Consider the following 17577-nt stretch of genomic DNA (forward strand, 5'->3'; position numbering starts at 1 on the left):
TCAAAATCAAGGTTCACATTTCAGTGACCAAATACGGACTTAAAGCTAAGTACCAATTTCACATGAGGACAGGTACACTCTGCTCTACCCTGTTGTTATGGCAACAAATATGGTAGCCATTCCATTTATGGTAAAATGTATTCCCCAAAGGTAATTTTTTTTCATTCCCACTTGCACAATCATACCAAACTACCTGACTACAATGAGAACTCAGACAATATGCTCTTACTTTAGCTCAGCAGCTCCTACAGGTCTTGCATTCACCTTCTTTGTGTTTAAATGCAGGAGATAAAATATACTGATGCTCTAGACAAAAGATGTCCAAAATTCTTCTTCAGAATTAGTTAAGAGGAGATCATATGCTAATCGGGACTTAATTGAGTACAGCTATCCCAAATCCTGTATAGCATGAAAGGGAAAATATTTATCACCTGTGAGAATATCATCTTTGGCTTCAGTGAAAAGCAATGGAAATTATTTTAAAAAATCCAGACACATTTCCTATTATTGAACATGCATCAGAATTCTTCTCCCGATTTAACATATTAAACATACTTTATGGTGAGACTACTTACATTCAAAGCTGTAAATGTTTCAGTTTTCATCAAAATTCTCAGTTTTCAGAATTTGTGTAAGTCAGGTAAGGGAAAAAAACTACTTCAGCAGCAGCTAAGAAAACAGTGTCACAGCTGGCATACAAATAGCTGGGAAAATGTTCTTAAGCTACAGCCATTCATGTAAATGCATTCCACACCAAACAATTATTTAAGTTCTTTTCCTGCCTCTTTTCCTTGCTTGTCAAGCTGAAAAGAAGCCAGGATTGCATCAATGAAAATATTTTCACAATATTTTAATTTATATATCATTATATTCTTACATTTTGTACATTTCTTTTTTTAAATGTGATGAGTCAAACTAACTCGGAAGCTGACTTGGTGTTCAAGGTTTCCATGGATCAAAGTTTTAATGTATGTTTCTGTGCTAATCAAATTTCCAGTATCAACCTTTGCATTTAAAAATAAACATGTCCCAAACATGAAATCTAGTGGGTAGCTCTGATAGAAGTGCTCCCAGTGAGGCTGGGGCCAGACTGTATACCCACCCCTCAAAAAACCCACAAGAATGCCTAAATTGTTTGGAGGGAAAATAACACAGCCCTTATCTCAAAGGGATCCAGGAGAAAAGACATATTACATCCACATAGATAAGAGTCTCCTGAAAATGGAAGTCTAACAAAGCTGGACTAGTACTATATGACATGGGACAATCAGTCTAAATTTGTAGCAAACCAAATAATATTTGAAGTATTAGGTGCTTCCATAAAGGATGAACAATATGATATTTAAATTGAATTGAAATATCACCTTGTAAAAAGATAATACATCTCTGTAGTTAGATGTACACAAAGAGTTATTCACAGAGGACACACAAAAATTTGAAGCAACTGTATGTTCCTGCTGCTAGAGAAACCATTTCCCAAAAGACTTCAGAGCACGTTTCCTACTTGTCCACATGATTATATCTTTCCTGCTCCAGCACCACACATAGTGCCCATGTTGCTTCTGAATCTTCTTCAAAGCACTCTAGGAAGTGGGGGGCGAGGGGGAATCAACAGTTCTTGGCTATCGTGATGTCATCCAGTGCTATAAGCAAGTGAATTTAGAGCTAGCGAGAACTAATGGCCACATTACAGGAATAAATGAATCATTTCACCAGATGTTACAAATGTCCGGATCTTTCCTTACCTGCCTCCTGTCCCTCTGAGACGATGATGAAGAGGAGGCACTTCTATGTGATGGAGTGGATGTTTTGTGAGCTGGAGATATACTCTTCTCCTCTGAACTCATCTTTGCAGCAAACCTGTAGTAATGATCTTGTGCTCTTATCACTCATGTACAAAAAGGCAAGAGATAGTCTTCTGCATCCTTCTGTTTCACAGTTTATGGACAGCCAAAGAGGAATTCAATCTCAGCTGAACTGCACCTTAATAAAGAAAAATGTGAGACTGAATGAATACACCCTCGCTCCAAAGCAGCTCTGCAGCAAAGAAATCTGTTGACAGTCACTATTCAATCCAAAACATCTCCCAGTTTTTTTACTTCCCTTCATAACAACAACCGAGTACAAACACAAATACGTTGTTCTGCATTCTCACAGAAGACTAAAGGGGTATTACATTATTTCCAAAGCCCCTATGTAAAGGCTTAAGGAATTTACAGCAACTCTCAGGCAAAGTTTACAAATCTTTGACAAGGGTGGTTATTCCATCTTGCATTATATCGTAACATTATCAAGTAACTCCTTAGGACTTCCAGCACAACACAAATAGCACTGAACGCCTCATGATAATCAGTACTTCTTGAAAACCTTGCAGTTAGGTTAAGCACTCTGCCTCTGTGAGGAGCAGCTGGGGCGGCCCCAGGCTGGACACAGCTCCAGCCAGCTCAACAGCGTCCCCACCGCAGAGCACAGCTGAGCCTGTCAGCAAAAAGATATTTAAGAAAGGGCAGAAAATATCATAAAGGCAGAGGAGGAGGAACAATACACTTATCAAGAACATGAACACCAGGGTCAGAGAAGAAGGGAGGGTGGAGGTGCCCCAGGCACCATGGCAGAGACCCCCCTGCAGCTCGTGGAGGAGCTGGGCAGCCCTGAAGCAGCTGCAGCCCGGGGAGCACCATGCTGAGTAGATTTTGCCCTGAAGGACTGCAGCCCATGGGGAATCCACACCAGAGCAGGGGAAAAGTGTGAGGAGGCAGGAGTGGCGAGGAGAAACTGCTATGTACTGACCACAAACACCAGCATCACCCATGCCATCCGGGGCAGGGGGACTAGAGGTGTCAGGAGCGAAGGAGCGAAGTTGAACCTGGGAAAAACGAGAGGAAAGCTGTTGTTTTAGCGTCTTTCATATCTCACTACCCAAACCTATTGAATTGGCAATAAACTGCCCACAACAGCAGTTGATAAGCAATCTGTCTTCACCTCGACCCACAAGCTCTCTCATCCTGTTTTCTCCTGCCATGCCCCTGCGGCGGGGGGAGCGGGCGGCTGGGCAGGCGTATGGCTGCTGCCCAGGGCCGGCCCAGCAGCGCTACAGCAGCCGTTCTGTTTCCACTTCACTCAGCCACTGCTATGTGTGTCACCTCTTCGCAAGTATTAGATGCTTTCTCTCACTTCTCTCTACCCAAATCTTTAATTTCCATCCACGAACAGAAAAATGGATACTTAGGGCAGCACAAGAGGATATCTGTGTCAACAAACAGCTGAACACTACCTGTCAAACACTACCAAAATGTTGCAAGTACATCACCAGTACATCATGACAGTTCGGGAACAGAGCTATAGGTCTCACTGCTTAACAGATTACTTTGATCTTGCTTCAGCTGATAGATACTGTTTCTGATCTTCCACTAATCTCAGATAAAATCATTCCCTGAATGATGTCAAGTGCTTGAAGCTAGCATCTATCTTGCCACCACCCTCTCTCTAGTTTTAAAGTAGTGCCCTTCCACATACACTGTGATGACAGCTCACCAAGGGTCAGCACAGCACAGCTAGCTTCAGATGAGTGAGGAGAAGGTGCTGTCCTGCACCATGTCAAACAAGATCAGGACTAAAACACATTAACTCACACTCAGACATGAATGCAGGCTCAAGAAATTATGACACGTTGAAGACAGAGCTCTAGCTTATCCAACCACAACCAATATACATGCAAGAATATCATCCTGAGCCCAGATACTCACACAGAGGCAGCTACATAATTAATTACACTGTGCCTTGCGGCCACCGGCTTCCAAATACTGCACCCGAACAAACACCCTCCTGCTGGAGCCGAGATCTGTGGTGACTCACAAGTGACAGACACCTTTTCTGCTTGTTGTACTATTGGAAGTGGAATGGCTTCACTTTATTAGTTATCAGCACTTTTGCAAGTATGATTATCATCCACATCTTATGAATGAGCTTCCATCTCCACCAAGGAGTCTCCCATAGAATTACAGATACCACATAATACCCACAGAGCCCACATAGCATCCCAGTAGCATAACTGGGAGGACATGGCTGTTCCACCAGCAAAGCTGCCCACATAACCTGAACATCATGTCCAATTCTCTAGTCTTTTCGGGGTGACAAGTTGCTGCAAGAAGAAGCCTAAGAAGATGCACTGTGCTGGAGCCGCTAGAGCCAGCTACAAGACAGAGGTTGCAGGAAGAGAGAAACAAGTTGCACAGCACATTTGTTTCAGCATTTCAGAGAGAAAAAATAATGAAGTTGCATCCAAAGAGAGGCTTTTCCTTCTATCCTAGCATATAAGGGACTGTGGATCTAGTTTAACAGCATTTTCATATGCTAAAAATGCACTAGGCAAATTTCAGCAAGAGAGGTGTACCAACAGCGATATCTCAAGCTCTATGCAATTTTCATGTAAATCAAAAATCAAGTTACAAAAATTAGAACACAAAAATTATAATCCTAGTGCACAAAGCTGTGCAGAACAGTTGAGTTATTTAACAGCTAAAAGGACAATTTTTCAGTCATTTGCAGCTATGAGGTCACTGAAATTTCTTTCGCAGAGCAGCTTTCAGGCAAACTAAAATCAAACCTTTTTAAAACATATGATTTTCACACAGTTGACTCATGCAAAAATTTATATTTAGCACTGGCACACGAGGACAGGGATCTGGCACTTCAAGTGTGTTTTTAAGGCTCTCAGGAAACGTAGGTGCTGTTGTAAGAAGCAAACACAATGCTAGCAAGGAGAACACAAGAAAACAGTTCTGTAAAGAGCTGCCAGGTTTGAGATTCTGTTAAGTATGGGCTTTTTCTTTTGAAAGGTATTTAAAAAAAAAAAAATTGTTGCTTACACCTGAGCCAAACCCTGCAGTGGTTCTGTGGCGTTGCCCAACCATTAAGAGCTGAACCTAACCAACAATTTGCTCAAACCACACTGATTTATTAATAGCAGTCTCCCCACCAAAAAGATATATAAAACTAAACCATTCCCCTTCACACTACAAGAAGTAAACATTTCTTCTTGCCCTATTTGACAACAATAACTTCAACACAAAATTGCTATTACTTATACATAGAAATTTCTGATAGAGAAACAATTCAGGGTTAAAAGTCAAAAAAGGCAAGTGGGATATTTAGGAAAACAAGCACTGTAAGCACAACAAAAATATTAATACAAACTAGCAAGAACTAGCATTGAGCTTTTTGTTATTGTTCTTGCATATCGAATTCGGCTTCTGTTTCTCTATATTGCTAAGAGCTTATCTTCCAATCTTGGATAAAATTTGGGTAATACATCTTGTTTAGAGCACATTAGAAGGAATAGATGTAACAAGATGCCAGTCTCTCTAAACTAAGATTGAAGCAAACAATTATAAATCTAATTTTTTGGCCAACGATTTCAATTTACCAAAATGAACAATTTACCAAAAGGAACAAAAAAATTACTGTACAGAAACTACAATAAGAAATTTTTAAATAAATATACTAGATTCTTTACTAGGTAGTTAAGAAATTGTTTATTCTTTCTTAAACATTTGGTATTGAATACTTGGTCTACAAATGAGAACTAGTCCACTACATTCTTGCAGTTCACCCCTACTATGTTTGTATTTTAAGCTGGCCTTTGAATTCAAGGTGGGGTTTTCCCAGTAATGTTTTTGTGCTTGATCTCAATTGTTACAGTTGTCTAAGCCTGAAAAAAGAAAAAAAAAAAAAAAAAGTGGAAACCTAGGATTCCCCAATCTTTCTCTACTTCAGTCTCAGATTTCAACTTATTTTGCTACACAATTATGTTTTTCCCATTTTTTTCTCAGTTCATTAGTGTTGTGAGTTGGTTTTTACTTCTTCCCTGATGTCTTAAATCAAGTATTAAATATGTCTTAAAAGCAAGGTCATTCTTCCTTTCCATCCTGTCTTTCAGTCTCTTTCTGTCTAAATAAATAAATAAAGGAAAATTACATGCTTTATTTCTCATATCAGAAACCACTGCTTTTTACACTAGATATTATGTTAGCCCAGAAGTCCTGCCTTCTATTTTCTGGAAAAAAAAAAAAAATCATTTCAGATGCATCAAAATAAATGACCAATCCAGTACCAAGATGTAGCATGATTATTTTTTATACCAATGTTACACTAAATAGTTTGACAGAAAAGGAAGCACTGACTGCTACTTACTGATTTCTCTTCACCTTCAATCCCAGGTTACAAGAATATGTTTGATTCAACATACCTTAAAAGTATTTCCTGGGAATTCTGTAGACTGGACTATTAAGTAGTATGAAAATACTGAGGAAGACACTAACTCTCCATATAAAAATTCATTACTCTTAATTTTATTCACTGAACAAACTACATTGTATATGGAGTTACAGAGATTGTCATTATTTGAAATCTCATTTTAAAATTGAGTATTTTTGTGTTAATGGCTAAAATTAAAAATAAAAAAGAGATAGATCGATAGATAGATAGATAAAAAAGAAAGAGGAGGAATGAAATGGAAAAAGAAAATTTTCTGTGGGGAGAGAAAAACAAAACGTTAGATTTAAAAGGTCCAACTGTGATACATACACAAGGAGTGAAATCAGACAATACACCAGGGAGCAAACTGGACAAAGACCTGGGAAACTTAATCTGTATAAACTGCACAGAATAAACGGGCGATACAGAGGAGAAAAGCAGCCTGTGGAAACGAATATTAGCAATATCTGAGGCAAGGATATCATAGCTATCTCGTTTTAGAAGCTGTCACTGTACGGCAAGTCCACTGACACTGGTTAGGGAATCTCTTGTCATCTCCCAAAATCTGGATGTTCCACCAGGCCTGGGCAACTGCACAGGCTGCAGGGTGGTGTGTGAAAGAGCTATTAGTAGAAGTGACGAAAACGTACAAACACATGACTGGTATAAATCTAGAGTTATAAATAAACCTGCACGTCACGTAACAGACAAATGGAAGCTCTCAATGGGTAATTCCAAATGAAGTCTGGATTCGAATAACAGACTTCTGTCATAAATGTTATATTGTTTCTCCCTCTGATTGAGTCTTTTCTGCAAGAATGCCCAGAATGCTTTATAGGCTGTTTAATATCTTGTGCGGTATTGGAGTAATTTAAGAAGACAATTTAGGGTGTAGAACTGAGCCTCTAGACATAAATGAAGCAAAAATATGTGACAGTCATTAGCACCATTTCAAGCAAAGCATCTTCACACTGATCTATCAATATGGAGCTGCTTTTCCTTTGGGAAGGAAGAGGTGTGCTGTGGTGCTCTGCGGTTGTGCGACACCGTCATTCTGTACTTGAGCGCTCAGGGGCGGCCAACCTTTGTTCTCACATTGTCAGGAATGTGTAACTGCCTGTTCCCCCTTTTACTGCTGAACTTCCATGCAGGAAAATCATAACCTCAGTTTTCTATAGTACCTGAATGTTGCAAACAGAAGAATATGATGGAAATCAAACCTCCCAGTGCAGTGAGAATGCTGCGGTGATTTAATAGACCACTTATGGGAAACAAGCAATTAAGTCTTTTTTCTTGTCTCTCTTTTTTCTGCTTTTTTTTTTTTTATAATAAACAAGGGAACCAATCCCTTTACAGCCATGATTTAAGAATCAGCCACATCATTTTAGCAAAACAAACTTTTTAGGAAATGGCTTTAATAAATGCATTTTAAGATTCGTGGTTTTTTACAGGTCCTGTCAGAAATAATAAAGGGTCAAGTCCAGATTCAGTAAAACTATTGATTACATTTGCATGTTGACAATAGGGGAAAAAAAATGAGCAACCTTTTCTTTTTTAATTCAAAATTCCCATCAGGAAAATCCATTTCCCGCATTTTTCTAGCACAGTTTAAACAGCACAATTGCTCCAGTAGTAACTCTCAAGGCTAGTAATTAGCGTAGTGATCAAAAAACACACCCTAGACCTCTGACTAGTGAATTTCAAATCCTATAAATTTTTCTACCTCAAAATACTTGAAAGGAGGCTGTAGCCAGGTGGGTGTCAGTCTATTTCCCAAGTAACGAGTGACAGAACAAGAGGAAATGGCCTCAAGTTGCACCAGGGAGATTTAGTTTGGCTATTATGAAAAATTTCTTCACGGGAAGGGTTGTCAGGCATTGGAACAGATGCCCAGGGAAGCGGTTGAGTCATCACCCCTGGAGGTGTTTAAAAGACACACAGATGAGGTGCTTAGGGACATGGTTTAGCGGTGGACTTCGCAGTATTGGGTTAATGGTTGGACTTGATGATCTTAAAGGTCTTTTCCAACCTAAATGATTCTGTGGTCATGGAAACTACAAACTGCACTGACCAAGTGCTCCAGTGATGCTGACCTGCCCAAGATCACGGTGCTGACCAGCAGCCTCCCCACTGCAGTGCGATGGGTGCCCTTCTGCAGCTGCTCCACTGCTGAGCTTCACCAAATCTCTGAGATCGCATGTTTGCTAACAGGGCTTACTGCGTGGTGAGATGTGGACACTTACCTCCTTCACCTCATCAACTACTTTGTTTGCTAATTTAGCTAAATATATAACTAGATGTACATTGTAGCAATGCAACTATAAAACTCAATTGATTAAAAAAAACCCCAAACCCTTGCTTTTTTATGTCTTATTTCCTATGATGATAGACAAAAGCAGCACTTAGCCATTTTACACATGCAAATCCCTGTAAACTCTTTCAAGATCAGATAATTAATTGGCTAAGACACAATGTTTATGTCAATAAGAGCAAAGTCTAAACCTGTATCACTACTCTTAATTAGGCTACCACTTCTCCTTGACTGATAGTCAATAATGCAGCAAGAGCAATGGATAAAAATATACATATTTCATAGCTGTCACGTTTTACAGCCCCTCATTTGACAACCTCCCACAACAAGCATTTGCTGGAAGAATTACCAAAGAAATTAAAATGAATTAACATGGTGTTTCCCAACATGGTGACTGAGTTTATTAAATGCAGTGTTTTTTCAAGTCCTTAGGCTTTGCTTTTGTGGTTGGGTTAAGGGCCGGTTTGTTTGTTTAATTGCGGGGGGGGGCAGGGAGGGGCGGGTGAATCTTGTTGGGGTTTTTGCTTTTAAGAAGGTCTACTTTTGTACATAGTCTCTACATCTTAAACAGCATATTCCACAGGAGGCTGCAGTATCAGCAATCACTGAAACACTTATTTTCATGTCATCCTTAACAGAACCTAGTGCCGCCCAACACTTTACACCTGGTGTGATTTCTTTAATATTGAGGTATCTTTTCTTTTTCTGAGTGCCTAGTTCAAGTACATCTCAATAATATAAAAAGAAAAAACAATATTTTAAAAATTACTTTCATGTGCATATATGTCTGTAAAATGCACAATTATGACAAAAAATCAAATAGATGAGGTCAAAAAACAGATAATCAGATTCCAACAAGAAGAGTTTAGTGCAACATCTGCCTTTCCTATTGTCTGCTTGCCTACACAATTAAGCAGTTTCCTGCCCTTCCAGAAGCATCAAAGCATACATGGTAATTAGTAGAGTTTCAGCATGTCCGAACCTCCAGTTTAGATGATAATTTCAAAATAAGCCCTCAACTCATTTGCATTCTCTGAGGACTGTCTCAGTAGCTGAAGTGACCGTAGGATTTTCATTAGGATGTCTTTATTGCTCCACGCTCCTCAGGCTGTCACAGTAATAGAATACTATTGACTTGCACGGCGTGGAAATTTTTGCATACTACAGAGGAAGCGTATCGACCTGTGTTGCATGCATTTGTAACCGATTGCTGTGACTAGAGTTTTGAGCAGGTATACATATTTACAAACACATAAATACAAACATGCAATATATACCAGCTAAATATTAAACAGGAAAAGTGGTGGATGTTATCATTCTTTCTAGACTAACGTCAGTCTAGAACACCTTTTAAAATATAGATAAATAAAATAAAATACATATTCTTCAATCCATCTATCCCTTTTTCAAACCGAAAAATATTACTGGGGGATTTTTGTTTCCATCAAATTTTTTGCAAATAATCAAATTTTTCAATTCTTGAAAAAAGCCATAGAGAGATTGAAAATTTTAATCAAAACTCCGGAAATGCTTTAGAGAATAACCAATAGTTTCATGTACCCTGATTTTTTTCAAGGAAAAAGATCCTCACAATTTTCAAAAAGCTCTTTAAAAAAAAAAAAGAAACAACTTCTTTTTTCCTTGTTCTAGCAATGAATTTTTTCACTGATGGGCAACTTGGACAAAGGAAAAATAGATTAGAAGCCTAAAGACTCTTAAATTGCTTTTTAATTAGAGTCTCAACTGGACTATGATTTAAGTAAAGAACCTAATTTCCCTTATAAAAGGGTCACAAAATGTTTTCAGAAAAATGGCACTAATCTGCCAAAGCACGAGAACTTAAAAGGTGATTGTGGCCCTTGAAATCCATGTCTGGCTGCATTTTACTGCCCTTCTTTTATTAATCTATCTCTTGTTTCTCTGCATATTTTACTTCCAGTACCTCAGAAACATTACATTTTTGCTATATGTTTCAAATCTACCAAGTAAAATTTTGTTTCAGAGCAAATTAAGAACTGCCTATTTAATCAATCTTGAATTTTGAAAGGCATATCATCAAATGCCAGCAGGAAGGACGCCATAAAAACCTCATTGCTGCCTCAGTATAATCACAACATATTTATGGGAGCAAATGCAAGATTATAGTTGATGGAGTTTGCTCAGGTCATGAAGAACACAGAGAGGAGACACAAAAGTGGCAGATTAGTCAGAGCCTCCAGCAAATCTGGTTTTTGGGGAGCTAAATGGAAGGTCACATCCAGGAACAAAAAACAGGATGCAATTTTATTCTTGGAAGCAATTAGCTTGACAAACACTAAGTGTCATGGTGGATCACAGCTGCACAGGATAATATAGTTAATGGGTCATATATAATCTGGGAAATAACAAGAAGGGGTAGGGAGGCTGTATTACCTCTGTGACTGCTATTAAATCACTGTGTCCAGTTCTGCTGCCAACAATTCAAACACATTCACAAATGGGTTCAAGAGAGAACCATGAGCATGACAACAAGATTGAAAAACATCACTACTAATAAAAGATTTATAGAGGTCAATCTTAGTTTGTCATAGAAAATATTGAAGGGTCACTGGATAGCAATCTATAGCCCACTACATGGGGCAAAGGAATTTATTATTAGAATTCTTTTCAAAAGTATAACATAATCTAAGGGGACAAAAGAAGAGATAAATATGTGCAGGTTAGAAATAAAGCACAGATGTATAATGGCAAGATAATTAAACATTGATAAAATACACTGAGGATTACAACGGGTGTTTGTAGGTGTATGAGAAGACATTTTCACATTAAGACTGGAATTTTAAATTATTTTTCTAAAACATATTCCAGCCATCACTGCTGATTTGGAAGCAGGAATTCATTCAGGGCAGGCTAATGGTCTATTCCATGGTAAGAGTTCAGGCTAGATCACAATGCAGCCTCTCCCTCATCCTCCCCACAACTGAAACAAAAAAGAGGGATAAACTAAAAGGAATAAAACTTTTTTTTTCTTAATCCTTATCTTTGGTGCACCCCATTAAACTCTGCACTTGAGGTTCTCCAATTTTATCCTCATATGTCACTAGGCATTTATTAAGATTGCTCTTTTGTGTGGAACAATGTTCAATGTTCTTCAAGTCTGGAGAAATATATGTTCTGATCACTGCTAATATTTGTTTTTCTTACTGCTTTAAAGACTGCTGTCTTACATGTTTAAAACATGTTTCCATGGAAGAGCAGGAACACATCATAAAGTCATTTTTTAATCTCATTACTACCTGAATTTCTTTGCACCTCACTGAGTGATGGTTTCATTAGAAAGATAGAAAAGAAAAATAAACTTTCATTGTTCATGTCAAAGAAGTACCAAAAAGGTCTCGAGCACTTTACAAAAACACTGGGAAACACAGGCACGGCTGAAAAGATCCATGAGATGGCATAATCACTTTTGAAGCTCCTCCAATGTCTAAGATATATTGACTGGAATTAAACTGAGCACAAGAATGGGTGAGTTGCTCAAAGGTAGTTTCCTGACAGAGCCACTCAGTGACAAAAAAAAAAAAAAAAGCACACTACAGTGAAAAAAATACCCTTTTCTCTTAATGCACAGCTGGTTATCTGTTGACTCTCTTCCATGAGGGAAATACTATTTCCTATCATCACACTTAACACTAAGTCCTGCACACATCAATAGATAGATATGCTTAGTCTTTCCTACTTTTGAAATTAACATTAATTAATTAAAATTAATTAACATTCAGCAGCGCTGACAAAAACTACAGTGTAAAAACGCTCAAAAGTAACAAAGGAACTCTCTACTTCCAACACTACTAATAATTTCAGCTGAAATTACACTACACTAAACTCCCTCCATCTGTGCATGAAGTATGATCTGATACAAGAACAGAAATGCCCTCAGGCACCTTACATATAAAGAGTGAGCACTCCTAGAATATGCTCATCTTTGAAAAGCTGTATGTTCTCCATCCGTGATTCATTTCCAAAACATTACAGACAGAAAGCTACTGCTAATTGTTGTGGTTTAACCCAGCAGGCATTAAACGCACACACAGCTGTGTTTGCTCACTCTCCCTGTCCAGTGGGATGGGAGAGAGAATTGGAAAAAAAAAAAAAAGGTAAAACTCTTTAGAAACAACTTGCCTTTTAACGCTTCGATGAGCGATAATCATTATTTTATTACCTGCCGCATTAGCACCACTTGCAAGATGTGAAATTAGTTTTCCTCTACCTGACACATGACAACTGCAAAACTGTATACAACTGCAGAGAAGAACAAGACTGAGAGACTCCGATGGAGCTGTGCAATCCAGAAATAGGGTGTCTCGAGCTCAGTCAATCAACTGAAAAATTGGTTAATTTTCACAGGCCAGAGAGGAGGGCTATTCTGCGCTAGTGATCAACACTCACACCCGCTAAGCTTGCTAGGTGCTTGCGAGCTATTTGATGCTTAGTAACGTCTCTATCCCCCAAGTGTCATACAAATAACCTGTGAAAACCAGCACGCCAGACTTGTAGGGATAACAGAGCAGCAGAGACAGAAGCCCTAACATGCCACTATATATTACTAACAGCTTAAATTTTTACTAAAACTTCGTTTTTCCCCACTAGTTGTGATCTTGCATCACCCCAGGCTCCCACAAGTACTCCGTGTCCTGCAGACCCATCCCCATCAAAGCTCAACCTCTCTGCCCCCACTCGTGTTTTGCATTCTTCGCCCGCATCCTGCAAGCACGAAGTACACACTACCTCCCAACAGACCCTGTTACTCCTTTGTATTTCATGACCATGCCAGGTCCCTTTTCCTCTTTGTTCATGCTCACCTCATAAATTACACACAATCATGACCCTTTGAATTTATCTTTCCTTTTCAAACCCAAGCTCTATACATGCCCCACTTCTTTATGTTACACAGCACAGCCTAGAAAGTCAGCTCACAGCAACGAATTCTTTAGAGACAATTTAAAACATATTCTGTATCTGCAAAAATCTACTCTTCATGGGAGAGTTCACAGCTGCAGATTACAGTTATAAGAAAAATAAATAAATGAAGAGAACCTACAATTAGAATTGAAAGTCTGAGCCCTGCCACTTTGCAATATATAGGTCTATGCCCCAGCCTTTCTCTCTCTAGGGTTGTGATAAAGTTTTTCTTCAGCTTAATCTGAACAAAAATTGAATGGCGTAACAACAAGCAAAAGATACCTTTTTTCAACACTACTAAACCTGTGGTACACTATCATTTTATCACAAAGTATTTGTCATTTTCTTTGCAAAACAATTTGCAAAACACTTAACACGGTGTTTTTCAGCTGTACTTCTCAAAAGCATTTTAAGGAGTTTAATTTTAGCATGGAGTCAAGTCAGTCACAGGAGATGCAGAGTTTGCAGGCTGCAGTCAATTCTCATGAAGTTCTTATTAATGATCTGAAATAACAGTTCAATTCAAGCTCTAAATAGCAGTGGGCTGCCAATTATGCACAACACTGTCATTGTGTTTTAGCAGAATATTTACTAGGAACTAATACATTTTCTTTTGTACTCAAATGCAAAATTCCCAAACTGATCTTGAGAAAATTCCAAACGAAAATTCAATACGACTTTAAAGAGACCCAGAATAATTCTTTTGTTTCGCCAGTAAGAAATAAATTCAGTTTTCACAGCTTAAATCATGTTTTAGGGGTTGCATCAAATTTGCTAATGTTGTCAGCAAATAATTATCACCTAGTATTATCAACAAATATTGGTAACCTAGTATATTTATCAAAATTTAGTACACATTCTTAATTAAAAACACTACGCAAATACAGTATCTCATATTCAGGTCCAAATTTTTGAAAATTGTATTCAGCAGTCTATTAACACAATAAAAGAAATAAAATCCTTTATTTTTTTAAGGAAATATTTTAATTTCAAAACTTGATGGATCATACAGGAAATCAAATTTCTTCATTTTAATTTAATTTTTTGAACTTTCGAAACCATGCTCTATTTACAAGCTACTTATATATTTTTCATTCTAACTACCTTTATAAGGAAAAAAAACCACAAAACAACACAGTTTTAAAAGCCCTCTGATTATTTAAGGTGAATTTAAAACTTTTTCAAATGGGTAACACATGAAATGATATATTGTTCTTTATCTGTAAATGCCACAGTTTCACATTTTACATTTGTAGAAGCAGACATCATTAGAGAGGCACCTTTTGGAGAGCTTCTTAGGGTAACAGTGAAGGAGACTATGTACAGAACCTGCAGCAAGCTTTGACACGCATCACAGAACTTGGAAGGTGATAAATTGAGGTTTCTTTCAAATTGAGAGAGAAAGCAAATGGTTATTATAGGGAAAAAAAATTGTTTGCTCCTTTTCCTGAGCAAGCACAAGTGCCCCAAGTTGGTCAGCTGCCAACCAAATACATGAGCAGCCAAACATGAGGTTCAATTGTGAGAGCAACACTCAAGCATTTTGTTGTCCGATGTGCATTAATGTCAAAGTGAATCGCAAACATCGCAACTTTCAGAACAGCCAAAAGGCAAATCCAGCATCTGGGCTGCACTGGCCAAAGGCAGTGACTCAGCTGCGGTGACAGCCCATAGGAAGAGATGGATGCAAAATCTAGCAGTTGATAGAATTGCTACTGTAGTGCAGAAAACTGATGAAATTAACAAATAAAACTGAATGAGGGCTCTTCTGCAGTGTTGACCATTTCCACACTGGTGGGCTGGACAGGATGAGTCATCGGTCACAAGCACGAAGTGATGGCTTTTCATGATTAATGACCTTGCTTAAAGCATAAGGGAAATGTAAGATTTCTTTCTCCAACACTTCCAGTTAAAAGTAACATCAATTAAGGATGAACTTAGATTTGAGTTCTGTCTGAACTCAAAAAAAACAAAAACCTCATGTGATCTAAAATAACTTCTTGCCCTCTGACGCTTATGAATATTGACAAAATAACAGAAAGCCTTGACTGTTCAACCTTTTCTGTGTTTACTGTTTTAGAAGACAGTTTGTTTTTTATCATATGCATGGGTAGGTCTAAAAAGCAACACAATACACCAGTGAACTACATAGATTTTTTTCTAACTCAGAAAATACAATCTTTCATGCACATGAGGTAACACAAGATTGACCAAGAGTAACTAACCTACAGTGCAGGCCTAAGTCTGTTGCCACTTTGGCTCATGGAAAGATCAACAGTGCAGGAACAAGGTTGAAAATTAAAACAAAAAAGAGCTGGAATTGTTCCTGCCTTGTGCTACTGCAACTATTCAAACAGACTGCTATCTTTGGACTGTTGTAATGGAAGTACTATAATCTCTTTAACAAAAAACTGGGAATAGCCATGGAAAGTTTGTTATAATTATATATTATAAAAAGTAGAAATTGTCACTGTTGGAACCAGGATTATAACTAATTTCTCATCATAAAGTTTTTATACACATACATCTTACAGAAAAGGAAAAAAAAGGCACCAAAAATATTTTTAAAATACTGGAATATTTCATTAAAGTTAAAAGCTGAAATGAAATATTTGTTTATTTACTGGTCTTCAGTTGTTTGACTGATTAATTATTAACTTAGTCTCCTCATCTGTAGAGTAACTATCCAGAAGACCACCCAAGCAAATGAGCACTTCAGTGAAAATGTTTTCCTTGAACACTGCCCTGAACAGAAGAAAAGAAGGACTCTTCCACCCCGACATCCTGGCTGACACCATTGGTCCCAGATACAATGCAAGTGTTAGCATTGCTTCACCTCTTGGGTAAATTGCGGTATGTTCTTTTGCTACACATGGCCCATAAAGCCATTTTCTACCAATCTTTTCATTACTAAATCATTTTATCACACTCGAAATAGAAATCAGAACAGCAAAACAATTCTTATATACTTCTAACTAAATGAAATCTAACCAAACTACAGACCGCTTTCCATCCAGGTATGAGCAGAACGAACAGCCACACAGGGAGCTGCTCCAAGTCTCTTGCAGTTCACTCCACCCAGAGAGTCTCCAACCCCAGCGGGACAGGAGGATTAAGTACCAGCATCAGATGTTACCAGGGATGGTCACAGCCTCACTTGCTCAGGTTCTCTCTGCCTCTGACAGCAATGCCGGACCTGTACTTTTGACACGGCATCAGACAAGTCGGGATGGGGGTTCACATGTCTGAACAGGCCAGTAATTCTAAGAGGTACTTAGAACTTTTTACTCTTACTAGTTACGCTTTGTCAACACCAAGGAGTCAGATTAGCAACACAACTTTTCTATATGAGTGGACTTGGCCCACAAACATGCCATGTAAATGAAATGAAATTTGCTTCCAAAACATAATTCAGAGGGGCCTGTTTTAAAAAGGTAACTTAATGAGTAATTTCAAAAAATTGAGTTTCAAATCAAAAGCAAACTGTAAGATACCTCACCTTTGTTTCAAAAATAGGCAAGTAAACCTGTCCAATTTAAATTTAGCAAGCAGCAAATAGCCACAAATTAGACCGCTGCATTAAGAATGGTGAGCGCCTGCAAGCCAAGCTGTATCTGCAGATGCAACGAAGTCAGTATGACTTTGCAGTATTTTCACCTTCCGTAGTAATTCCTGAGATTCGAGGCAGTCTACTCAGGAGAATGGCTGTTTCTTTTGTGATAGGACTGTAATGAAAAGATACACTGAGAAGTATTTCAGAGGTATAAAATTTTTAAGTAGCGGAAAGACCACCAAAGAAAATAATTGAATTAGCATGCACCTACTGTCTCAAATTGTCTGAATGAAATGCTTGCTGTGCTGCATACACAGAGTAGTTTGTGCAACAGTACCCAAAGATGTAGCTGTAAAAAGCGCCAAGCCCTTTCAGCACAGTGCCAAGCAGCTTGCAGTGGTTTGTCATGAACAAAATCTAATAGAATATTGCCATAGCAGTTTTCTCAACTTTGCAGCAATTGATCAGAGGCTTTTAAAACCAGAAAGTGTTAACAGGACCATGTAAGTCAGTGGCTTTG

General features: G+C 38.2%; 1 protein-coding gene across 12 annotated transcripts in view; it reads right to left on the reverse strand.

Annotated features, from left to right (window-relative positions):
* Positions 1–17577, reverse strand: part of OSBPL6 (oxysterol binding protein like 6) — a 105571-nt gene that overhangs the window by 57765 nt on the left and 30229 nt on the right. For 11 of the 12 annotated variants that reach the window (XR_010606364.1, XM_065637139.1, XM_065637143.1 and 8 more), the window contains one exon: positions 1746–1983. Coding sequence is in view for 11 of the 12 variants with exons in the window: in XM_065637139.1 (XP_065493211.1) it covers positions 1746–1847 (102 nt within the window). In the remaining variant the exon portion in view is untranslated. Of the gene's footprint in view, positions 1–1745; positions 1984–2790; positions 2867–17577 lie in introns of all 12 variants that reach the window. The other variant, XM_065637138.1, reaches the window with a different exon arrangement.

Source organism: Caloenas nicobarica, chromosome 6, assembly GCF_036013445.1.
Source record: "Caloenas nicobarica isolate bCalNic1 chromosome 6, bCalNic1.hap1, whole genome shotgun sequence".
Lineage (NCBI taxonomy): Eukaryota > Metazoa > Chordata > Aves > Columbiformes > Columbidae > Caloenas > Caloenas nicobarica.